The following is a 26773-nucleotide window of genomic DNA, read 5'->3' as shown; positions in this document are numbered from 1 at the left end:
AAATGTACTATATATCTAGCAGAGGAAAACCACGGTAACAGGTTATACTGCAGGCCTGAAAATTTGATGGACACAAACAGAGGGAAGTTTGGAATTGGACAGAAAGACCCAATTCCTTCTTCCAAGTTTCATCCTGGTATCCTGCAAAAATGAAGAGAAAGGGTGGTATGAACCTGCCACTTTGTACAAGAATACCTAAAGTGATAACACCAGAACTAGCACCCCTATCAAAGCAAAGAGATGTTATAAAATATCCTTAGTAATAGTAGTGTCTGTGCCTGAGGGGGAATACATAGACCCAAGTCACTGAGACATCACATATATGTCAAAAGTATCTGGTACATTTTATGGAGCACTCAGCTTTCACACAGAGTACTTGCCTTAACTACATGTAATATGTCATATTATTTGTGCTTAGCAGAGTCTGACACTCTGCTAAATCAGCACAGTATCACCAACAGAGTGTCCATAATAATCCTCATAAACTGCTGGTAAATGCAGTTTCTCACCTTGTAGCTTTCCTGCAACAGCAGTGCTGTGTCTCATAAAAATATGACTTTGAAAATCCCATTATGCTGCTACAGGGGTTTGATATGCTCTTTCTTGTGATAGCTAGACTAAAATTGTTTGTTCTGGTTCTGTGTTCATCTTCCCTGACAGCTGGGGAAATGTCCTTATGTTTTTTGTTCATGAGACATGGCTATTCCCAGAATGGGAACTTCTTTATTAAGAAATCTTATTTTACTTCCCTCTTAACAGTTGTCTTCTCAGATTTTTTCCCTGTGTGTGGCTCTATTATGAGATGTAACCAACTGTGAAAAAAGGAGTGCCATCAATATAGTTCTGGCACTTTTGTCTATATTTTGAAACAACAAAAATGGAAAGCAAGTTAGTGAAAGAATCATAACCAAATTCTACTATTAGAGCTGAAGGATTTCAACTAGTAAGAATCAAAGTAAATGTTCAATTTATATAGATTTGACAGACTTAACTGTCCCCAGTATACTTCTTCTGTGTCAGTAGGAAACAGAATATTACCCAATGTGCCAAAATGTATTTGAGAAGAAAAGAGTGCATTGGATGAAAAAGTGCTTAAAGTGCTTGTGAGGGTGAGTTCTGCAGCACAGAAGTTCTGAGCTCAGTTTAGCAAAGGTTGAAAGTAAAGATGCCCTGACATCTATTCAGCTTTCTTGGCAGCATGTTCCCTGGGATGACAACTGTTAAAAAAGGGCTGCCATCAGCATCACTCTGGCTAATCAGGAGTCAGATGTGGGGCTGTTCAACCTTGTAGAGAGCAGCTGTGTTTTAGGTTATAACTCCTTACTGAGCAGTGGAGGGAAAGGTTACAGCCTTGAAATGTGTGAAGGAACAGTTTTCTAACATGTAGCTTGTTTTTCATGGATGTGATGTATTGGAAGCATTTTCCTTGCTCCCTAGGGGAATGGTGGACTACCAGCTGCAGTGCATAACTAGTATTAGAGTGAATCTCAAATGAGGTCATATAATAAATATCATAAACATCTTAAAGTGCATTTGATGGTCTCCTTCAACTGTAGTTTCAACATCTGTAGTATTTGCGGCAGCCATCACATTATGGAACAGGAAAAGATTAATATTTTTGCTAGTAAAAAAATGGTCTAGATTTTCTCCATTTCTATCTTTTCTTTCCCCCTGCCTAAATTAATTCTCCTAATCTTTTTGAAATAATCTGCTATTCAGATCCTTTTTGCTAAGGTCTAATTTCCTCCTAAGAAAATCTTATTGAGGGAGAGAGGGTAAAAGACTATGATACAAGGCAGACACTGTTTTGCAGTAGGATTTCTTAGATTTTGGCATAAAAATTTCTCTGCAGTAAATGTATGTTTTTCATCAGACCTTCCTCTACCATGTGGCCTAATCTTCTTGATATTTTGCCCAACATATTATGAGCTCAAACTACTATTTCTTTCCTTTGTACAAGCCAGTAATATAAATGATAGTGCAAATGGTATAAATCCCAGTGGAGCACACATATCTATTTAATTTGGTTATTGGTTGCCAATGGGAATAAACAGATTTTTGTCTTTGAAGAGTTCATTAGCTTCTAAGGGAAAAAAAAAAAAAAGGACAATACAAAACTCCCTTTCTAGCCTTGTAAACCTATTGGGAATCAAACTCAAAACTTCATTTAGTTTTTTTTGGGAGCGTCTGCTGACCTTGGCTTTGACAAACCTTGTAAGCTATACTTTAGCCCACACAGCTTTAGATGCTCACAGTTAACATAGAGATATCCATTACTGCTTGTTTCCAAGCTGAAAAAGGTTTTGGTTGAGAAAACAACTGCCTGAGCTACCACAATGAACTCTTCTATTAGATCATCACTATTGCCACTGTTGGAATACTTGCCTTTTCCTCAAGGTTGGCCAAGGGAGTATTATCTTCCCTGGATAGTGCAAAGAACCCATTATATTCCTTCAAAATCCTGTGCCTGTATGGAAATGCAGTGTATGCAGGACTTGTGAATCCCCAGATATCAGTCTCCCTCTCTGTTTCTATTAAAAACATAAATATAGGAAATTAGGAAGATGTACAGGGCCAAATACTATGATTCATACTTGATTTAAATTGCTATCAACATTGAAAGGATGATTATTCAAGAAAGTACTAGATTGTCTACTAGTTTTTTTTTCCCATAAGGCATTGTCATCCTGCTGGTGGTCTTGTCTCCATGTTGAGTCTCTAGAGGGAATTCTAAAGAAGCAGTTTCAATCATAGGTACTTTACAATAAAAAAAAAACCAAAAAAACAAAAAAAAAAAATGTGGAAAAGAAATCTGTGGCTAAAGAGTACGTGAAAAAGGGTGCTAGAAGTATTTTTATTAGGGATAAATTTTACTTGTTCCATATGATCTTAAAGTAATTGCTTTATAATGGAGAATACTAGGTAGAAACAATCAAGTTGTTAAAATTAAATTAAATAATTTTCATCCAAAATGTATGCATGAGAGCCTGGAAAAGCTGACAAATTACTTACAATTTTCAGACCTCTGATTCCTCAGGGAGGAATTAATGAATAAATTTGTGAAATTGAATAAATAAATGTGATTGTTCTGCTATATCCATATATATTTTGAAATAGATTTTAAAATATATCAGAAGTGATTGAAAATGTATTTCAATGTAACTTCACCTGTTAAAATGTAGGCTAAGCAGTAATTACAATACTCTAGTTGTTCACAGTTCATACAAAGCATTTATTTGATGTAAAAGAACAGTACTAATATTAATAACAAGTCATGTAAGCACTTCCATTTTTTGGAGGATTTTTTGTATATTGTTATATTGTTAGAACTGACCAGTGGCTATAAAATCAGGTTTTCTTGATATATGAAATTTCCTTAGGTAGCATGACTATTACTGCCCCTAGAACAAATTCAGCATTCAGCTTTCCATCACTATCATCTCTATGTCTTTTGTTTTGTGGCCGTCTTACAATTGAGTGCCTGCTTCAAAATAACTATTATTAAAATTCAATTACTGAAGATAACATGATCCTTCTTTCACTTCAACAACTATTCATGAGTTTGTGTGAATTTCATGTCCAGCCATTTTCCTAACATTGGATGTTTCTTACAAAAAGTCCAACTCTCACACTCTCACTGTGAAAATGACTTGTAACTGGCATTATGTTATCAGATGGTGGTTGTTTTTGTGTTTTTGTTTTGGTTTTTTGGGTTTTTTGTTTTGTTTTGGTTTGTTCAATGTGACGCCTAATGTAATTGGCTGTTATTTAAGGGATGTGAGTAGTGGACACAAGAGGAACGCTTTCATCAACTGTAGAGAAAAAACATGAAGGAGGAATTACCTACCACATTTGAACTACATTTTTTTCTGATGCTAATATTTTTTCCTGGAGATACAGCAATCTTGAACAGGGCACTTGCACTAGCATACCCCTAAAAACCATATAGGGTTATCTTCAGGTACTTGCATCTTTCCTGGTCTTGTGCTGTGGTTTAGCCTGTTGGCAATGTAGGACATCCATTTGATCCATTGGAGTCAGTTTTCCCAAATGAGTACCCCTCACAACTCTTTTGCACCCCAGCCTACTTGCTGGCAGGGCAGTATGAGGAGCAAAAATGACCTTTACACTGAATGAACACTGTTCAGCAATAATTAAAGAACCTGAGTGTTATCAATGGTGTTTTTATCACAAATCCAAAACAGCATCAAACAAACTATATAAAGAAAATTAACTATACCCCAGCCCCAGCCAGTTGAATCTCTCCATAATTTCTCTCAAACTTGCAGTTTTAATTAAAAATAATTTCTTTTTAAGACTTAGTGATAAGAGTGTAAATTAACATAGGTGATTACGTTTGTGTATGGAAACCCATTTTGGGATGGTTTTCAGCTTAAAAAAAAAACCCAAACTAAATAAAAACAGCAGATGCATCAGCATTTGTCTGTGAAATTCTGAGGCTCCAACCCTGCAGGCAGAACTCGCAGGCAATTTCTCTTGAAGTCTAAAATACTTCTATAATCCATGAGTGAATTATTTATATGGAAGCCTAATCAATGTTTACTGTGTGGTAAGTAATTCTCACCTTCTTCATGGAATGAAGAATTCATTTCTTGTGTAATTTCCTTTAGTTCATGTAAGCTTGACAACAAAATCTAAGAGAAAGTCATACATTCTGTAGGTATTCTGTAGGTCCTGTGATTATTGCACTGTGACATCATCATGACATCCTCATCCATCAAGCAAGACCCTCACAGCCCCACAAGCAGGATCAGGGAGAGATTCAGAAAGGTAAAAGGAAGAAAGCCCGTAGACTGAGATAAAGACAGTTTAATCAGAAAAGCAAAAGCCATGCACAGAAGCAAGGCAAAACAAGGCATTACTCATCCCCTTCCATGGGCAGACAGGTGTTCAGCCTTTCCCAGGAGAGCAGGGCCCCATCCCATGCAAGTTACTTGGAAATACAAACACTATCACTCCAAATGTCCCCTCTCCTTCTCCTTCTTCCCCCATTTTATACAAGAGCATGATACCATGTGGTGTGGAATATCCCTTTGGTCAGCTGGGGTGACCTGTCCTGGCTCCTCATAACCTCCCATGCACCCCCAATGTCCTTGCCATCATGGCAGTGCAAAAAGCAGAAAAGGCCTTGGCTCTGTGCAAGTCCTGCTCATCAGTAACAAAAACATCTCTCCATTATCAACCCATCAAGCACAAATCCAAAACAAGCTCCATACCAGACACCATGAAGAAAATTAACTCTACCATAGCCCAAATGAGCACAGACATATTTTTTGTATACACATGGCAGAAATAATTACCTCAGTTCTACGCTTACAAAAACAAAATTAAAATTTGAACTCATTAATGTCCAGCTGGGTCACCTTCTCCTGCTTATCAGGCTGCATCAGGATTCATTAAACATTACAATCTCTGCCACCTCTTCAGCAGCTGCTGCTCCTATGGCTTCTTTTTCTACTGGGCTTTTCTAGCATTTCTGGTGGTAAACCTGAACTTCACCAAAATATATAATGATTAAGGATTTCCTCATTATTGTCTGGAACATTTCCTGATCCAGACTGCATAGAAAAAGCTCTGAAAAAAATTTTTTTTTGCTGCCTTTTAAGAGACTTATAAGCCACAGTTATCGCAGTTGTAGGTGCAATATCACCTAATAATCCTTTCCAAGACTTAGCATAGCAATGTCCTGAAGTATCACAAGAGATAACTAGAGTGTGACACAGATGCTGGTAGACTGTCCAATGCCATGACTGCTTAAGAAAAATTGTATTAGTTTTCTTTTCCATGACATCTGTAACATCTCAGTCTCTGACTAGTTCCAAGTAATTGGCTACTCTTGGGGCTGGCTGAGTGTTTCATGATGAGGGGTTTTTGTTATACTTGGATAAACACACAGAATTTACTTTTGGCTTGCAAACTAAAAGCTGGCTTCAAAAAGGACAAATGTTTTTTTGGCTTGAGTTTTGGTCAACAGTATCCCTTGGTGAGACTCTAGAAGCACTAGGGGAGTTTCAAACTGATAAATAAGCCAAACACACAAATTGCTTTTGATCAATGCGATTACAGGGAGAAAGCAAGATATCACTTCATTTGTTCTCAATTCTTTTGTGCACTGATAAATTTCTTGTTTACCTCGCTATCAAACATTCCTTCTATGACAACACATAGAACAAAACTCAGAACAAAAAATTATAGAAACATCTTTCTCATGTTTTACGTTTTGTGGCAAAATACTGTGCCTATGCCAATGATTGCTTGCTACCTTGCACTAAATGGGAATAGAATGCAAACCCTAACCATTGATTCTAATTGAACAAAAGGGATTATAATCATAGTCTAATATGCAAAGAAAGATCTAACTTGCATTAATTTATTTAAATTATTTATATACTAAGAACAATCTCCCAGGTCCTGTTTTCAGGACAGTTTGTGATGGCAATAAAATAGTTGTGTCTGTATCTATTAGTCATCTTTGTATTGTAATTTACTAGGTACGACAAAAATAGCCAGCTTGTCTCTTTTGGTAAGGGCATATCTGCAAGCAAGTTTGTGGGAGTAAAATAAGCAGAGTTAGCCCTGCAAAAAAGGCTCATCAGAAGAGCTAATAGCTTTGTCCAACCTTCTGTTCTATTAGAGAATTGTTACTGGGGATTCTGACCCAGAGTTTTCAACTGAGAAGATTACATGGATTTTTAGGAAAAGTTTCTCAGAAAGAAACATCTGTAATGTTCAGCTTTCACTTAATTTCCCTATGTAATACAAAGATTCTGTTTACATTTTAATTTTGTTATTTTGGTTTTAACTTTTATCTCCTTAATTTCATTGGTCCTGCATGACTCAACGACAGACACCCTCTGAAGACAGCATGGTAAGAATATCTTCAGCATTCCAGTTAGAATTGACTGTTTATTCATGAAACAAATGGGAACCAAAGCCCTTTTTAATGAAAGGTTCTCCAAAGTTTAAGATCCCAGATTGTAGTCTTTTGTCACTGTGCTTATCAGTGTATGTGGAATCCTTAAGAAATGTATCTTTCTCACAAAAGGGTCTCCAATATGATTGTGCTAAAATGTAATCATTACTAGGATAATCCTGGCAGAACTAATGAAGACTGATGCATTTCCTTCCCTCTGATCCCCAACATACCTTGTATTCAGATTACAAATGATCAATATCCTGTTTTTGTTTTGCTATAATGAAACCAGAGCACCTAGTCTTTTGACAAAATTTTCAAATTTAATACTGAAGGATTTTCCAGTCCTTTCCCTAAGGAATTTACAGGACTACCGGCAAGCAAACCTACTGCTGCATGAGCAGGTTTCTGAATATTTCCCAATTGTACACACCCAGTTTTGGAGCAAATTCTGTTGTTCCAGTGTGTTTTACTCAACTTTCATTTATTTGACACTTGTAGTATTAGGTCTTTTTGCCTCAGCCATTACTACAATTTCTCTCTTTCTTTTTTTTTTTTTTTTTTCACTTTAATGATGTTTCATGGCTTTTCTTTCTGTTCCCGTATTCAATTCCCATAATGTCCAGGTAGGCAAATTTCCCTACACACTCAGAGGTAAAGATCCTACTCCTCCCTCTGGAGTAAGCAGTTGGATCCTGTTTTCCTTTGTGTCTCTGTCTGGTCCAGATGCCTTTCACAATCACTCACTAAGACCTTTGGGAAGTATTTTATTTGGGGGTCTGCCTGGAGGGAAATACTCATGTTCTCAGTGAGATTTTAAGTTGTTCCTAGTATCCTTGTTTGTTCAACATGATCTAACACAAGCTTCAATTATATATTGAGAATAAAACTGGACACTGAGTTCACTCTAACTTTCATGGCACAAATTCAGTTTATTATGATTGAAGGGAAAAAAAGGCAATTCAGACAATTATATTTCTGTGCAATTAAGCCATGTCTCTAGATTGTTCCTAGAACCTCAGAGCTGGAAACCTCTATTTGTACTGAGAAAAAACCAAAATTTTTTGTATGCCTCTTCTCAGACTATGAACAAACACATTATGCTTACTACAGATTCGGTATTGTTGATTGAATGAAAACAGAATCTTTCTAAACACACCTTCTTGTCACCCGAAGTTGAAAAACATAAGTTTTCATTGTCACCAAACAGAAAGCAAAACTACTTCATGAAGCAAAACAACTTTGGTATGGAAAATCAAGATTATTAAATCTCCAAGGTAAAATAATTTCAAATCTAATCTTCTCCTACATGAATCAGTTTTGTAAAGATACCAGCAAGTGCCAGAATTAAATTTCTATTATATTGGTATATCAAAATGGCTGGTCTAGGTGCAATCCATTCTTGTCACTTGTTGTTGTAAAGCTAAGCTTTTAATTTCAGAAAACTGTGGAGAAATACGATGCGGTATTAGCTTTCAGGTGATAGCAGGGAATGAAAAGAATACCTGTACGTGAAGGGATACAGAAGGTTTTCCAGGACAGAAATGAAATTATTTTGTAACTGAGATAACATATGAAGTCTATTTCATAAAATCATAGTGTCATAGCATCATAGCCATAAAACCACAGAGTGGTAGGGGTTGGAAGGGACCTTACAATCATCCATTTTCAACTCCCTACTATGAAAAGGTGTGGAGGCCAGTGGGCCATTAGGGAAAGAATTCACATTACTCCCCTGGAGGGAAAACCTCTCAAGGGACAAGCACTTCCTTAGGGTGAGGAAAAAGGCTTTTCCCAGCATGCCTTGCTGTGACATGCAGATTCAATGCATCCCATTGGCCCTTCACCATGACTCCACCCCTGTGCCCTCATCCCATTGGCCCTGGTATTCTGCCCTACCGCTCAAAATCCATGTATAAACCCCTGCATCCCCTGCCTGAGCGGCTCTTTGTCCCTGGACCGCTTTGAGGAGGAAGCTCAATAAAGCTCTCCTTGGAACCCCCACACGAAGACCCCGTCTCTCCTTCTGAGTTGCCCAAATCATAGAAGAGCTGAAATGACCCGTGCCTGTGCCCCCGAGGTATCCTTCTCAAGATGCTTCCTCAGGAAGATCGTGGCACTCTGAACACCACCCGCCACGACAGAAAGGGACTAGACCAGGTTTGACTGTGGTTCACCCACTGTATATAAAAAACCAAATAAATAAATAAAATAAATAAATAGCTCAGAAGACACTAGTAGTCTTCCTAGATGTCCAAGTACATAAAAGTTTGGAACTGCAATGTGGGCACAAAACCAGTCTTGTTCAGAAACTCAGTCTCAGATCTCTTTGGTTTTTTGTTTATTTAATCAAACTTCCCCCCCCCCCCCCACCCCCTCCCCCCCCGCCCCTTTCATTCATAACCACTTTCCTAATTTTTGTCCCATGAATTGCCTGGGCTTTTGGATTGTGAAAATCAGGGCTTGATCTCCCAGTCCCACAGCTACTGAAGCTAATGAAAAAGTCTACCATCTGCATGCCTAGTAGAAGTACTCTTTAATGCCAGAGGGCTAGCAGCAGATTTCATTCTACCTGCTATTTTATTTCTAGCTATTACTAAGAATCTAATTTTCTATTTTAGTTCTATGGCTTCCAGATTCTTAAATTAGTTTTGATTTTGGGTTTGCCTTCATGTTTTTGCTATAGTTTAATCTTTACAATTTCCATTATATTTGACAGCTTCCATAAGTACCATAAGTTTCATTGTCCCCAAAAGAACAAATACTCTATTGTTTTTTCTGATACATTGATTTTATAAGATACAGTTTGGCTATTTTGTTTCTATGCCTAAAGTTATGCATTCTCCCTCTGTATGTTTTAGAAACTCCCATGTGGAGCTGAGTGATTCTAATTAGTAGTTTTGATGTCATATTGTGGCATCTTTTGTGTTTTTTCTTCTTTTATTATTGTATTTATTCTTTCTTTTGTATTTTTTATTTCCTCCAGACTGTTGTACTTGTCCATATTTTGCAGAATAAGAGAGAGTTACTGTGATCTTACTCTGTTATCATCCAATGCCACATTCCTATTCAATTAATTCAGATATATATCTACCATAAAAACAATGAATTGTTTCTGTCACCTGCTCCAACATTTACAGCTATAAGTTTGAAACTACACAATTTATTTTTGCTATTGTATACACGCCCACTATGTATCCATGTGTTGTGGAGGCTGTAGTTCTGCCCACGAACCAAAGAGATTAAAGGACAGCAATACCTAATTCTGTCCTAAATGCTTACTTTAATCCTTTTGGTGACGGATGTTGCAATGCAGAGCAGGAAGGTTGTTCTGAAGTTTCTCTGGAGAAGTGCAAAGGAGAAATTAAACTGCTCAGTAGCCTAACTAAGCCAAAACTGATACCTGTCCCTTTCACCGTGAGGGGAAAAGACAGAAAGTTAGAAGGACATAGAGGAAAATATAAATGTGTAAGAAAACAAAGGGATGGTGATGATGATAAGTTTTATAACCACCCCTAGAGATCCTGAGAACCTGATCCCTTCAGCAAACATTTCACTTCCCTCCAGACTGTGGCTCATGAAAATATGCCTGCACTCTGTTGGCACATTTATTTTCTATTTTGATTGCATAATCCTGAGGATGGGAAAACCAGAATAATAGATGCCAATGAAATAAATTTTGAGTTCCTTTCACATGAGTGTCATTAACTGTTGTTTAAAAAGGTAATGCTAGTAGTAACTATGATATTTGCAGGTGGTTATTTGGCGAGATCATTATATTTGCTGTTAGTTAGACTAGATAATGTAAGATTATTAGAGAAACAGGTGATTATTTTTTTTGGTACTAAGTTTTGTGCTCTCTCTGTGGAACTATTGCACTCTTTTTATTTAAAAGTTTTAATTTATGGTCTCATCTTTTTCAAAATTCATTCTATTTATTTGTTGCCTATTAAACAGAGAGAGATTTACTAAAGATATAGTACCTACCCATTTCTGTGAGCAATTGAAATGGAAAGCCCTTTGGAACAATCAGGACTTCAAGATGTCACAAGTCAGTAGAAGGCCTATGTGGATAGCCATCACTCCAGCTTATGACTACACAATCTGCTGAGGAGATTCACCATAATGTTTCCTAATGCCAAATCTGAAAACAGGTAATCATACAGAGGCAGAGAACGCTCTGAAATAAAAATGATGGAAGTTTATATACAATTAATTCCAGCTAATACCTAGAATCACTCAGAGACACTACAAAACCCTAGTTATGGTTCTTAATTTGACTGCAGTAGCAAAATAGGGGAAATCAAAGAACTCTCTGTGTGCTACATTTCCTCTGCTCACTGCCTTGTTTCCACTGGTCTTCTGAATATATTAAGATCTAGCATATTTCTGTGCTTCTTTGCTTTTGTATAGTGTTTATTCTAGAAGAAGAAATGTTATATTGTCCTAGAATACAATGTACTAATACTGACTTACATCACTTAGTCATTTTGGAACACATTTCCTATGAAATAATACAAGATAAGTACATTACATAGCTATTTCTTGTGCTTACAAAGGATTTAAAGTCATGAGAGTTTTCTTGTCTGGGATCAGGACCAAACTCTACGTCAACAAGTTTCCATAAGTGTTGCTGGATGCCTTCTTGTACATCCTAAATACTTGTGCTTTTTAAAATCCAAGGAAACAAAATATTTTAGAACCATTTTCCTTCAAATGTGCTGTTGAAGAAATGCATGAGAAAACACCAAAAAGGAACTGAACTGTGGTTTTTCAACTCCTGTTGAACAAAATCATTCATCAAGTCCAACAGTAGTAGAAAGTAAAAGAAAACGTGACCTAAATCAGCAGCAGAAAAAAGCATAAATGTTAAGGCTGTAAGAAATATTTCTGTCAGATTTTTGGCATAGTTTTGCCTTTATATTATATGTCTAAAATACTGTAGGTATGTTCTCAAAATAATAATAATAATAAAACTGTAGCAGACATTAAAGCCGTTCTTCTTGAAGAAGCAATAGAAGTTTAATAGAAACCATCTGTTAAGATGCTTAGACTCAAGAGGCCATTGTTTCAGCTGGTTATTTTGATCTTTTTCTGTGATATTTTTAACAACAAATTCTTTGCAAAAATACTCTATTTAAATAATTTCTAAATTAGAATGTCTGTATTTTCCCATTTTTAAGGGTGGGGTGAGGGAAATTCAATCGTGCTGTCCTTTCATTACCTTTAACTGCTTATATGCTCTCTTATTCATTGGAATAGCTTTTCCTGGAACATTTGATATGTTGTATTCAATGAAATTTTGCAGTTTACTTGTAAGTACAGCATCGGAAGCTGAAGCCTGTCACTAATACATTGTAATAGTCAGAGTTTTCCCTCTGATTTTTAACACAGTTCTGTCTTCTGGGAGAGAGATTCAGACAGTAGTCAGTAATGAGATAAACTAAAAGCATTAACAAGGAAACTTTTTCTTCTGTTTGTGAGAAGACACTTATTTTGTTTTTATATTCTTTTGTTTAGGGGCCACCTATGTGCATAGCAGTGCAGCATACTCTGAAACAAACCTTAACTAGCTCTGCTAGCAGCACAGTTTATCAGCTAGAACATTTAGCATGGTAAAATGTCAGAACATTTTCTTGCCTCACACAGGTTTTACAGTGAGGCTGCTTCACACAAGAGAATTTAGCGCTGCCTTGACTGCTAGCAAAGCCAGGGCCTGCTAATGCAAAGCAGACGCTGAGAGGTTGCAGCAGTACAGCTGTATGGAGGCAGCACATTGAACAGTGGATAAGAAGTAGACTTTCCAAGGAATGAACAGAAGAAATGCACCAAGACAGTTTGACTCTAATTTATGGCCCTAAATGAAAAAAGGAGTTGAATTCTTGACAAGCTTAAAGCACATGAGTAAAAATTGTAACTTCATCAGAGCTCATATACTTTGTCTGGTTCTACCCTAAAAGCAATGAATTTTTAGCCTAACACAGTATCAGGCTTTTCACTACATTTCTTATGCACAAGCATGTTCTCTATTTATATTTAGGCTGGAAAATACAAAAGAAATTTTGTATATTTTTATAAAACATTATCTCCATTATTGAATCTGTAACAGAACTACCATTCTAAGATACAACTGTTAACAGCAGACTCTAATATGACTGAAAAAATAATTTCCAAAGCAAAACCAATGGTTTAGCGATCATTAGCAATCTAGATGTTGTGGTCAGGATAATATGCAACCTGTGATGGTATTTCAAGTTCAAGTTAACTTATCATAATTCTGTGTAGTGTTATAGGAATTACACATGCCAGCTATCATAACAGGGTTTAACACCAGGTTTCTACTGAATCAATAAGCTGAAAGTTGTTAGCAAACTGAAGCATTTAAGCTCGACCTGGGTGCTTCTGATGACATCCTTCAAACAAAGAAATTGCTGGGCAATTAAGCTCTTAGCATCTAAACTCCATGTCCCATCCTCAAGGGATAGGCTGGACCCATAGTAATATTATGATCCAGGATCCCCTTGGTTTGATTTGTTGTTGTTGTTCTTATTGTTGTTGTGTTGGTTTTTGGTATTTTTTTTAGTAAGAGGCTGTTAAGTGGTCATCTTATATGCTACCTTATCCTGTTAAATCAGCTTCAGTTGATCCTGTGGTTAGCTGTTTGGTGTGTTGAAATCTGGATTATATGCCACAATCTACAGGCTCTGTCTGCTCCAGCTACTACTACTATTTAAGATGCTAGCTCCAAGTTTCGACTAACTTTGTCTACAACAGCAGGTAGGCTGAAAATTCTTTTAAAGTTCACTTGAGTAAATATGTAGCTGCAGAGCTCCCTCTAGCAGAGTTCAGTTATTCTTGGTCATTTTATCCAGCTTGTCCTCTGAAGTTGTTCTATGACTGCTTTTCTCCCTGTTTTCTTAAAACACATTGCTTCACATACAGGTTTTTCCAGAGGCTAAGGCTAGATATTCTAAAAATATTTTGAAAGAGATTTATACAATGGAGGAACATTATTTTCATTCCAGACAAAAAGGTTAAGAAAAATCACTCTTATCCTGAAAAGATGCCTGAAAAGTACTTTGAAATATGCAGTCACTTGTACCCTTCTGTGAACATGTCAACTGTGCTTAAAAGATGACTATGTTACCACCAAAAGAGACAGGTCATTCTTTTTCACTGTATATAAAATTGGAAGTGCTTCCTAAGAATTTTGTAATTGATAAACTGGGAAGGTGTCTGAACTAAAGATAACTGAATTCAGTATTTCTATGAAAGTTATTTTTATACAAAATAGATTTAATTGAACTTTCTCTTTTTACTAAATTGAAAATGTATTTATTTCACTGGGAAACTTAACTGTAACACTCCTTAACTGATGACATTTGCTTTCTTAAAGGGGGCTTTTATTTATTTTCCTTATACATATTACCTTCATGATTTGTATTGATTAAAATATATTTTATATGATGCAGCATATTTTCTTCTTGCTGCTTTACTTGTTTTTCTTAATCAAATAAATGACATAAATGTCTAATGAAATGTTTTATTGAAGACATAGGAAAAAATCAAGAAAATATTAACAGGATAATAAAAGCTATCAAGATGACTTTCAAACAATGTCACCCTGAAGCTTTGAGGAACAGAAAATGAGCAATCTCTTTAATATATGACTGTCTTCACTGAGCTATTAAAACACACAATTTATATCTGAATCAGTAAAACAAAAGGAGATAATTTTTTTCAAGGTCAAGCCCCAAGACATCTAGAACTTTATTATCTACTGCTGATCTTCTATTATGAGCATATGTATTTGTCTAGAAACAATTACAACAATTATTACTCTTAAATTAGACAAATTAATGATGGATATTAGGAATATAAACAATGCAACTTACTGATTGATGCTAGCAATTTTAAATTAATAATTTGAAAGATGGAAGTGAGAATAATTTCTCTAAAGAGAAACTTTATTTTAGAAAATAACATGCAGAAGTTTGACATAATGTCCAAAATGCCTTAAAATAGGATGCCTTTTGCAAAGCTCTGTAGTTTATGAAAACAGGAGTAAAACTTCAGCAGCCCTCAAGCTGAAAGCTGGTATGGTAGAGAGTCACCACAGAAACCTTGCAGTACTTGTAACTATTAAAGGGAAAAGGATGTGTCCTACTTTTCCCCTTATTTTTCATTCATTTTTCCCCTTTCCTTATACTTTTAGTTGTCTCCTCATTCATTTATCACTTTTGCTTGTATTTGTGAATCACACTTCTTATCAGAAGAGCCACTTGATTTTGTATAGCGTAAAGTATTTTAAAAAGGAAGAAAAGTAAGATGGAAAAAATTATGATGTGTTAAGATGGACAAGATGACACTCCACTGCCAGCCACATCTGAACTGAAAACTTGTGCTTTGCTTGTTCAACAAGTGTAACTGACCCTCTGTGTACTTAACAGTTTAGTGCAATTATGTTCTGCAGTGCCTAAAAGTAGGGGAAAATTTTGCCCTCTAAGCAATTCCCTTTTCTGAATGGAGCCGTGGTCATTCTCACTAGGTTTTTCATTGGCCAAAATAGAGAAGAGGAGGAGCAACTTGTTCATTTGGGGCATTTCCACTACTGATAGTGGATAGCCATTTCATAGGTCAGGAGGGACAGTTACAGGCAAAGCTTGTTATTTTTACAGTTTCCACATAATTTCTTCCAATCAAATTTTATGCTTATTTGCTTTTGCTGTGCCTTCATCTCGTGTTCTCTAGAAGTCATATTTAAAGAGAATATAAACTATATGGTCCTCCTAGCTTGTGAAACTACATATGTTCCTTAAGGCACTCTAGCCTTCATGACCTCAAGTAACAAAGGAATCAAAACTGATCTACCTTCTTATAAATATCAAGTGGAAAATAGCCAATAGCAATGATGCTTTTATATAGACTGTGAAATACAAGCAATAGCTGTCAGGGGGTAAATGCAGTATAAACAACTATATTTATCTTCCTTGTCAGAACTAAGCTAAATCTGAATGCTCAGTTTTCCTCTGAGCAACCTTTTTTTGCCTTTACAGCCCGCAGCCTGAATTAGTAAGAGGCATTCTGTGCTAGAACACCTGGTTAAGAAGCAGGTGTCTATTTAACCAGGCAAGGGACACCACTCTTTCAGTTTGGCACCTTGCAGATTGTATTTTAAAGCCTCCATCTCTCTGGCTACATCCAGGTTTCCTCATGGCTTTGCAAAAATTATTTCTTTAGCTCCTTTTTGCATTTGAAATAGTTTTCCAGAAGAGATGTCTTTATTTCCAAAGATCAAAGGAAGACTTTCTTCTATGTGCAGACAGATGAATGAATAAGTAAAGTACAAAGAAATCCTGCTACATTTAGAATGAAACAGGAGGTGCTGCTCTGGCACCAATGTGCAAATACCAAACACAGATTTCCTGAAGAAAAAAACAACCCACCAACATTCTCTGATCTGTATTCTGTATGCATTTATCTTTTCTGGGTATCTACTATGTGTTAAAGTATATTATTTTTATTTTTTTTAATTTTGGAAGCACAGGCCAGATAGGCTTTGTTTCAAATATACTGTTTTCCCTTTAAGACCATCTTCAGAGTGTGTTTAGGAAAAATTTGTACAAAAGGTTTGTGCAAAAAATTAATCCAGTTTCATTTTTTCTGAAAAACTGTCACACTGATACTGATCTTGTTAAATCAGCCATCCCTAATAATGTGCTTCTACCTTTCACATCAAAATTAAGGTAAATAATGGGAGAGGAAAAGTGCAGATAATCTTACTTGTTTATAAAATTACTGGATTTATAACATCTTGGGTTGATATTATCTTACCTAGCATAAATATTAAAATAAGTGGTTCTGCTATCTAGGACACCAGCTTGGAAGTGAGAGATAATAGTTTCATGAATGAAACTTTAAACTCAACTTCTATAGCTTTCAACAGATCACTAGTTTGTGTCTATGTGCTTTTTTCACCAAAAATTAACATGAAACTATGTTTTTGTATCTTTCAGTTGTGTAAGTAAATTAAAGCCATAAAAAGACTGATGTAGGTAGGACCTCTAAAAGTAGGATTATGTACAATGTAAGTGGATTGGTAATCAATTATTAATGTGATGTTCTATCGGAAATATTTCTACTCATAGGGAAATTATTTCATGTATTTCTTATTATCAGGAAAAACTGTTAGTCTTTTTTGGCAGGATAATAATTCTTTCTGTTTTTTCAGTGAAATAGTGTCAATCTCAGGTGTCATGCAGTATTATTTACTTTGAATACATGGAAACCTGTTGCCTTTATATTGGACATGAGTTACGTTTACATGGCTATTCAGGCAAGGACGCAAAATCCTTGGTCTACAAGCTTTTACACTGGAAGAAAATTCAGGAGCAATCATGGGCCAGATTTACCTCAGCTGGCTGAGAAAAAGTATTTATAAGTAATCACAAAATTTTCTGACAATAGATAGCATTTTACTGGATAACTTAAATTTTTAGGTAGTAATGATATATAGGACATTTAATCTTCAGGGAGCTTTGGAAACAGAAACTGATGTCTCTTCCACAATGGAGATTTCTGAGCTCTCTGTTGACTGACACTTTCTGGTTTTGGCTAGGGACATGATCACCATTGTGTGGCTTGTCAATTTGTTTATTTCTACTGCCTGACCTTACTTAAATACAACAATTTTTGCATTTTGATTATTATCTGTCTCAACCAATGGGAGAGAGAGTGAAACAGAGATTAAGAATTATTAAGCAAAACTTAGAACATCTCATATGATGCCAGTTTTTTTTTTTTTCCACCTCTGTTCAAGCAAAAGACTTCTAGAGAGTAGCTTGGAAACGCTTTAGCCATGTGTTCTTGGCTTTTTGCCTGTTTAACAGAGGCCTTGCGCAACTTGTGTTTTATGTGCTGTCACCTTCATTTCTCTATATTTTAGCTGGTCTCCTGGTGCCACTGTTTGTCATTGGCCTGCCTTCAAAGTGAGTGCCTGTGGACAGTACTCATACGGTATGTAACATAGTGTATACTTTGACAACTCATGTGGTCTTAATGGGTTTCCCAGTTACAGAGGCTAAAAGAGCAAGGCAGCCTGTTCTGCAGGCTACCACACAGCAGTTCTTATGAATAAATCCTTTAGATAGGAGAAAATAAATCATTTCTACAATGTTTGCTTTTTATCTGGTAGGTATAATGAAGTCTTTCTCTTCTGTGGCAAGGGAAAGTGCAAATAGGATATTGACACTGTCATCTAAATGAATAATGACTGAGAGACTAGTTAACTTCATTTCTATGGTTTTATGACATCTTCAGTTCCTGCGGATAGGTAAGAAGCCAAAGGCTGATATATAGAAATAAGTGATTGTCTTTGTTAAGCTGTTACTGACTGCTTTCATTAAACCTACATAGAAAGAAAGATGTGTTTCAGAAAGCAAGGATATTTGTATGCCTCCCCTTACAAAACAGCAAGGAAATTACCTTGCTGCATAGACTGCTTCCTTTAATTTACTTACATCTTTTGAAGTGTGATCCCAAGATCTTCTCTGTATCCTCTCGTTTTACTTGATTTCATTTCCTTAATCAGTTTTCAATTACTTCTACACTTGCTTCTCCTGATCCTGGATCCATTCTCCTCCCTGTTGTCTTCTTTTTCTCAGTATGAGTTAGTAGCATAATAAATATATTGTTACATAATAAAAACGATAATGCATCTGTACTGAAAAACTGCAGTTTAACTGTCTGAAACTCTGGAAGTGACTCAGTTTTTTAAACCTCTCTTGGAGCCATATTTCATGTCATACCATATTTGCCTGTGTTGCCTTTCATATTACCATTCCCAGTCCTATATTCTTCATTCATTTATCAAGTTTTTAGGCTTCTGTGTTATACTGATTTCTTGACTGAAAAAGTAGGGGGTTTGATCTTTCTTTTCAGAAGAGAAAATGCTTTAAATAGATTATGATTGTAATACCACTTAGCATCAAAATTGTTTATGGAAGCAATGGAAAGTATTTTTAACTTGCTCGAAATGATTGGTCCATTTTTCTGCATAAAATCTGAATAAATTCTGAAACAGACTGGCTGATTAGTAGGGCCAGGATAACCAGTATTGAATATTTTAAACTTACTAATTTAAATATAGCAGACCTAAAATTTCACTAATAAACTAATGTAGTTGCTAATAATTCTGGTTTTATTATACAGGCTTAGTTTTTTACTCAGTCCTAGATATTTGCAGCTCCTACCAAGAATTTTCTTTACTTATAAGTTTGTATTTCTGCCTGCTGTCCTCATCTCCTTTAAATGTAGGGGGATGTGTGGGCAGAAAGATCATGAAGCCACCTTGTCAAATTTCCTGAATTTTTTTTTGTTTCTGATAAATTAGAGAAGGTTTTATATATTTATTTATTTATTTATTTTTAATACCAATGCTACAAATGAGATAATTTTCCTACAGGAAGCATTTCCACCATTTTTGGTGTTGAAAATCTTATTTGCTTTTCTAACTTATCCCTATAGTTTGGAATAGGAGTTAAGTTTCATTATCTTTATTTTTGGGGAAAGACTTCCCTCTATTCTGAAAATTTGTGTCTATTAGGCCCTTTTTAAGGATATTTTCCATAATTACTTTTTTCCAGCAGTTAATATTTCCATGTGCTCATATACATTTATAAATTATACCTCAGTTCTAAACTATTTTTATTTTGAATATGCATTCTAAAAGAGGGTTATTGTATTATTTTAAAATGTAATTGTCAAGAATAACCACAATGTTAATCAACAATGTGAATTATTCTCCACAAGTAGCCTCTGTTATAACATCTTTTCTATACTCTCCAAAGGCAAACGTTTGATGATCTCAGAGGTCTTTTTCAACCTAAATGATTCAGTGATTCTTAGAAATTAACTTTTTTTTTTTTTCTCCAAGAGCTGACTTGCAGGTTTCAAACTTGAAGCCTTGCCCCTTTAAGATGTTCCAAAAATAGGAATTATTTGTTGATCATTCTGAAGTAGCCTGTTTGCCATAATTGATCAGGTGACGTATTTGTTTGTTAGATGATTCAGTTAACACATCTGAAGAAGCTCAGGGAAAATTTTAGCTTAGAAAGTTGTGAACTCAGGTTCACACAGAGTGTCTTGCTGTCTTTAAAGTGGTTTCATCTTGAGTAGACTACTTTACTGCCTTTTATCGTACAGGCTGAGCTTTCTGTCAAAATGCAAACAATTGCCATGCATATATTTTTTTTTTAAAGAAATCACTAAATTAAAAGTATATAATGAAGGAGCTGTGAAAGCCTATTCTACTTAAGTGGTGACTTTGTGAAGCATTCTAAATAAATAGGGCAAATAGTGTGTTGACAGCATAATTTTAGCTAATATTATCCACAAATTGATCAATATGACTTTGAGAAGTAACTCACAAGGCAACAACTTGGGAGTAAATATTGATTCAATCGGATTTACTAAATTCAACTGAATCATAAGAAGTAGTGGTGTGGCATAATGACATTGAGCTGCTATGGGCTTAACTTTGCCCTTTCAAAGTCGATGCACTTTAAACAAGTAGAGGTATTAAGCTCACAAGAGTTTGACACATATCTTACTCAGCGGGTCATCTGATTGTACTACTGAGTTCAGATGTAACCGTAAGATTTGCTCTGCAGTAAGAGCTGCAAATAGAAGTTGTTTGAAGTGATCTTAAATACATACCTTTTAAATAAACCTTCCTGTTGAGCTTGTAAATAACAGTATAGAATTACAGACAAAATGTTGAGAGTTTGTGAGCTAGCGGACAGTGGAAATTGACTGTTCAGTCGAAGAGGCAGGGAACACAACATTTTCTAAAAGGGAAAAAACTTCTTTTCATTCATGCTTAGGTGGAGAAAATTTGCAGCATTAGTGCACATGTATCTTTTACATCAGAAGATGCTTTGTTCGATCTTCTTTGAAACAAGTTTATTTAGACTGAGATAACATTTGCAAAGCACCCCAGAAACAGGAAGATGTGAGTTTCTGTTTCTAATGTCAGTGGACATATGATATGTGGCCCTAATGTAGTAAGCACCATTCAAAACAGAATTGATTTCTTTCATCCATCCAGGATAGTTTCTTAAATTGTAAAAATCTGAAACAAATACACTTGAGGATTTTCAAAAAGTCAGTGGTATCATAGTTCAATAGTTACATATAAAGCACATGCAGAAAATAATTAATAACTACATCCTTGTGAAGAGGATTAAAGGTTTGTGGGTTTTTGGCAACAATTACTGGAGGAAATCTTGTATATAATGCAAAGCTGAAGTAATCTTAAAACGCCTTTTTATGCATAAACTTGTATAAGATTTTGCAGTTAAATTATTAAATGAGGCGAAAAAACAAACCAAGGAAAGTCTCTGACTGACTGTGGTGTTTATATTGCTAGAAGCTGATATTTTGAATTCAAAAGAATGATCTGTCCATACTAACCTTAATCCTCAGAAATAAATCACTTCTAACAGGCGGTAAATGAAATGAGGGTCTGGGGGAAAGCCCTTGCTTTTGTAAGGTAAGACAGCAACAGCAGCACAGATTTAGATAAAACCATGGGGTGAGGGGTGTGAAAATTGAAAAATCTCAAGCCATCTACAAAAGATGGCTTGAGATGTCAATATTTTGTTATCAGTGATCATTAATGAACTTGGTATTCTGAAGAAACAGAAAGTCAGCCTGTAGTGGAGACTGGGAGAATCCCTGCCCTGACAGTCTTTAAGGGAGTGATGGCACAGTTTTATAAATTTAACATCAGGGAGGACTAAACAAAAGGAAATTGCCAAATTTCCATTGATTTCAACAAAATTGGGTTGATTTATCTCAGTCAAGAAGGACGGACAAGGACATATTCTTTACTTCCTTTTCTGTTCTTTTTTTTCCTCATGTCAGTGAGATGGTCTGAATCATTGTTGTATTTTACAAATTAACACATGCTTTACATTTGTGATTCTGCACAAATCCCACAAAATGCCAAAAGGCTTCGACCTTTCATATGGGTGATGCAGTTTTAAGAATTTACTGGAGCAAACAATTTTTCTTTCCATTTTGCTTTGTATCAAGTTTAAAGATACAATTTTTCCATTTTTACAAATGCATAGTTAATAATGCCTCCTGTACCACATCTTTCGTAAAGTAAAAACTATTTTGCAGAGTTGGAATGGCTTTGTGACTAAGAAAATAATGTCATGTAGAGTACACATGGACACAATATTATTCTCTCTGCAAACTAACTGTAGTATGAAATAATTGTTTTGTTCCTTTAATTCTTCTTCTCTTAAACATAGGCTTCCCTGGATTAGTCTCACAGTGAATACAGTTAGCATGTGGTGGGCTACAATATCATCTACCAGCATTAACCTATGACCTGACTCTCTGTTAAAACTAATGAACACCAGTAGGGGCTCTATTTTATAGTGCACTTTCCCCAAACTTAAACATAGAGAACTTCCCCCTGTATTTTTACTTTAACTATTGAAACGATAAAAACAAAACATAAAATAAACGAAATAAATTTGTTGCAGCTCCATGTTGATTTTAGCTTGCCCTGTTTTCATATGTGGAGAATTATTGGAAAAGTTCTTTTTTCTTTGGCTGGTGATGAAGTCAAACATATTAAAGTCTTTCTCAATTGTAATTTAAAAAAATGTCTTTATCTCTTACAGTTTGTGTCGAAAAGGCCAAATTCTCCTTACCTTACTGTCAAAACCAGTGTTTTGTGTCTTTTTAGTAAGATTATACATGTGAACAAGAGAAGCAGAATTTTGTCCAAAGGGACCAACAATTTCAGCAGATTGGAAACAGTCACAGCAGTCACAATTTTAAAGTAAGCACATTCACATGCCATATATTTTTTACCTTATTCCTCTTTGTTATCCATTTATGTATTTTGTGATGTAACTGTATGCAAAGGTCCTCTCTGTGCATTTTTGCATATTGCCTGTACATTCTGATTTGTTATAACAAAAATAAAACCAGAATTTGTATCTAGTATTTTCACAGGAGCTTATAAACCGCATTTTACAGAATTTCCTGATCAGTTGTAAGGAGAGTTGCGGCTATGAAAAGGCTGCAGGATTTGGCCTATTAACTAATTCCGCTGTAAATTAGTACATATGTTTTATTTAGTTGGAAAACAAAGCTTCCCTTGAAATGCATTTTAAGGTCACCTAATTATCAGGCAAATACCAGTTTGCAGCTCTGAAAAACTCCCCTCTTACTAATCAATTTACCTTGTTTTCACTGGCTTGCCAATTTTACTTAGTGTTAGTTGGCTCAAATTGAGAAAAAAAAAAAGATAAAAGAAAAAAAAAAAAAGACAAAAAGACCAGGGTATGATAACCTTTTCCCCCTATAAAATGAAACAACTAATAAAAAAAATACTATTTGGAGTTAGCTGAGAATACCTATCCATGCAGCATACGTTTCAAGCAGCTATTGAGCAGAACAGAGACCAAAAGCCAGCTGCATTTGGCTTCTGTGGAGTCTCAACGTGTTTTTTATTTGGAGCTGTAACACGTGATTTTTGTTTGTTTGTATGTTTTGTTTTTCATTTTATACAACTAACTTCTAGAAAGAATTATTGCAACTTCTTAGCTTCTCCTTAACGGCACAGATGGCTTTCCTCACCGCACTGGATTGCTCTGCCTTCCCCTAAGGCACAGCAATCACCTCTGACACCAACAGCAGCAGGTAAACCAGCAGAAGTTATGACAAAATCCGACTTTTAGAGGGACGTGTTTACCTGTTGCTTTTGCAGCTCATGCTGATGCTAGATGTGCAGCTAAACCTTTTTGCTCAGCTCCTCATTTACTCGTTCCTCCGCTGACAAGGGCCGGGGTGGAAAGTGATGGGTTTCCATGGAGAGAGAGCCGCGTGGTGGGGGCAAAAGGAGCTTAGAATCAAATTACACAAAACTAGGCAAAAGCAGCCAGTGTCTGCTGCTCCCTGAATTTAGGCGAAGGCTGCGCTGAGCGGCGGGGATGAGGGGAGCCCTTCCTGCCGGCGGGGCGCAGGCGGGGCGCGCCCCTCAGGGCCGGGAGGGACCGCGGGGTGCGGAGCGCCGTCCCCGGGAGCGCGGCCGCGGCTCGGGGCTGGCGGAGGCCGCGCTGGGGCGAAGGAAGGGGGGCCGCGGCGGTGCCCGCCCGGGCGGGGCGGGGCGGGGCCGGACGGGACGGGGCCCGGCGCGTCCCGCCCCGTGGGGGCGAGCGGCGGGCGGGGGCAGCGCGGTCGCTGCCGCCGGGGCGCAGCTGCCCGCCCGCCGCCGGGCGCTGTGTGCGCGCACGGGCCGCGCTGCCGCCTGCCCACGCACGCACTCGGACACACAGACAGGCAGACGGACGGACAGAGACACGCACGCACACACGCGCACGCCCGCCCGCCGTGTGCCCCGCGCATCCCGCGCCCGCCGTGCTGCCCGCCCGCCCCTCCGGGACGCGCTGCCCGCGCTCTCCCGCGTTTCTCCGCGGGCGCCCAGGTGGCTGCGCCCCCGCGGCACTCCCCGCTCGGCTCGGCACGACTCGGCACGGCCCTGCGTGTCTTGCCAGCCGGCGTCCCGCGGGCGCGGAGCCGATGGCGCTGGGAGGAAGGATGCGCCTGAGCCGCGTCTGCTGCGTGTTCTACCAGCTGTGCGTGCTGTCAAGCGGGCTCGGCGCAGGTAAGTGCGCGCCTCTCACGGAGCGGGCCGAGCCCGGGGCGGCCTCCGCGCCCCGCCGGCTGCCCGGGGCGATACCTGGCCATTGTTAACCGCGCCCGTCCCCCGTAAGCGATGGGTGAGCAGATAATGCGTGCCTTGGCTGTGAGGGTGCACTGCAAAGCGCTGCTCTCTAGGAGACCTGATTTCCACAAGCAGCCCTGTCATCCCTCCTGGCTGTGCTGTTCCTAGAGTGTACGATGAATGTATAAATAAAAATGTTTCCTGTCTCAGGCTGGTGGAGGTTGTGTGTACTCAGATCTTTGTAAACGTAATGCTGGCATGCTGGACTTTGGTTGTATTGTGATGTAGAGTGTGTAGGGTATGCGGACATCAGTAGTTAGTGGTTCTAATGCAGTTTCATTATAAGAATGGTCACGATGCAGCATGTGCATGCAACTGCTACTTGTATGTGCAGCCATGGTGCATGTGTGTGTATATTTGGCCGAACTTTGGGAGCCATAATGGGTCTTGTACAGCATGCTGAGAGGAAGGTTGAAATTTTCAAATTTGTTCAGGTTTTCCCCAGCAATTATTTTTTTTTTTTAGCTATATGAAAAAATTGTTGCTTTGTCTAAATGATGAAGGGTTTATGCAACTTTCCTTGCATGTAGGTGGTGATCAAAAGGAAGGACATCCCCAGCTACTGGTACAGACACAACTTCTGCCCAGCTTGGGGTCCAGCCTTCTCTGTGTTCTGTAGCACCTTGGTGTGTTCCAGATGCATCAACAGAACAGACCCATCTAACAGCTGGACCCCTGCTGTGCATAAAGACAAGATGAAAAGGACAAATGAAGCCCACTGTATTTTGTATTTTGTGGTGGGAAAAGGGGAGAGTTTTTAGCAGGTACTGGATGCTGTTTGGTGCTCCACTCATTTAAAGCATCTACCGCATTTCCCACAGGTCTCCATGCTTCAGAAGAGACTGAGGAGTGGGAGATCGTCTTCCCTGCACTGTGGAGCCCAGGCCAGCAGGAGCCAGCGGGTGGCAGTGGTGGTGGTGGGGGTTGCAATGTTGACCCCAGTAGTGGGAACCGAAGCAGCACTTTCAGTGCCCCAGTCACACCTGGCCCAGTGGCTGGCAGCTCCCGAGAGGTGCGTTCAGTCTCCTCCTCGGTGGATGGGCAGGCGCAGGCTGTAGGGGAGGCAGCAGAGGAAGAGGACACTGAGGATGAGTATGAGTCTCAGGAGTTTTACCACTGGTCTCCCCTGCCCCAGGGGTCTGGTGCTGCCTCTCAGTTGCCAACACCGCCATCCCCCCCGCCACCACCTCCAGCAGAGGATGGAGATGAAGTGCTGCTGAGGATCCCAGCTTTTGCTCGGGAGCTCTACCTGCTGCTCAAGAGGGACAGCCGCTTCTTGGCTCCTGGCTTTGCTGTTGAAGAGCGGCTTGGCGGTGAGGGCAAAAGTCCACCCAGTGCCACACAGTCGCAGCCTGAGAGAGCTTGTTACTACAGTGGTGCTGTCCTCCGCTACCCGGGCTCCTTCGCCTCCTTCAGTACCTGTGGTGGACTGGTAAGATGATCTTGCATGCACCTGGCCTCGCACCCAGGTCTCCATCCAAGTCCCTGCTTCATCAATTGCTTTTCACTCACATTCCTTTCCTAAGGTCTTCTTTCTTTCTTGGTAGCATCTTGGGTCCTACCTCTGTACCTAACCTCATTTTTTAACAATTGTCCTATTCATACTCTTCTCATAACATTTCTCAAATCCTAATTCTGTCTTTAGCCTGTACAATAATGATATTATTTATCCTGTTTCCACATCCACACCTTTCTGGTTGTGGATTTCCATCTTCTTACACCATCCTTTCTTAAACTTTTCTCATCTCCATCTGTAATTTTATCTTACCTTCAATGAGTTCTGTAATTAGATACCTCCATGCTCTTGCTCCTTTATTTTCTCAGTCTCATCTCTCCTGCAGTCCATCTGTAATCCATTTGTTCTTCATTCTCATCATGTATTCTAAAGTTATTTCCCTCATTTGAATTATCTTCCTTCTGCAGCTCAGTTTCCAAGCTCTTCTGTCTTTGCTGTTTTACCAGTGTCTCCTTTCTCCTTTTCATTATTCCTTTGCTTTCACTTCTTTAGCCTTTTTTCTCTGCCTCACAGC

At 38.0% G+C, this 26773-nt stretch overlaps 1 protein-coding gene and 1 long non-coding RNA gene across 11 annotated transcripts in view; one reads left to right on the top strand and one right to left on the bottom strand.

Annotated features, from left to right (window-relative positions):
- LOC146763906 (uncharacterized) overlaps positions 1–24108 on the bottom strand; it is an 89623-nt gene extending 65515 nt beyond the window's left edge. For 4 of the 8 annotated variants that reach the window (XR_014951559.1, XR_014951558.1, XR_014951560.1 and 1 more), the window contains exon 1: positions 23712–24108. This is a non-coding gene — a long non-coding RNA (uncharacterized LOC146763906). The remainder of the gene's footprint in view (positions 1–23711) is intronic. The other 4 variants (XR_014951557.1, XR_014951561.1, XR_014951562.1 and 1 more) reach the window with 2 other exon arrangements.
- A 67-nt stretch (positions 24109–24175) lies between these two features.
- ADAMTS19 (ADAM metallopeptidase with thrombospondin type 1 motif 19) overlaps positions 24176–26773 on the top strand; it is a 126606-nt gene continuing 124008 nt past the window's right edge. The window contains exons 1-3 of one of the 3 annotated variants that reach the window (XM_085567614.1): positions 24445–24623; positions 25565–25755; positions 25879–26175. In XM_085567614.1, coding sequence (XP_085423740.1) covers positions 24539–24623; positions 25565–25755; positions 25879–26175 — 573 coding nt within the window. In that variant the 5' untranslated portion in view covers positions 24445–24538. Of the gene's footprint in view, positions 24624–25564; positions 26176–26773 lie in introns of all 3 variants that reach the window. The other 2 variants (XM_031507285.3, XM_085567615.1) reach the window with 2 other exon arrangements.

This window comes from Lonchura striata, chromosome Z (assembly GCF_050655825.1).
Source record: "Lonchura striata isolate lonStrDom1 chromosome Z, ASM5065582v1, whole genome shotgun sequence".
NCBI lineage: Eukaryota > Metazoa > Chordata > Aves > Passeriformes > Estrildidae > Lonchura > Lonchura striata.
The sequence above is the reverse complement of the archived record's forward strand: the minus strand, read 5'-3'. Positions and strand labels throughout refer to the sequence as shown.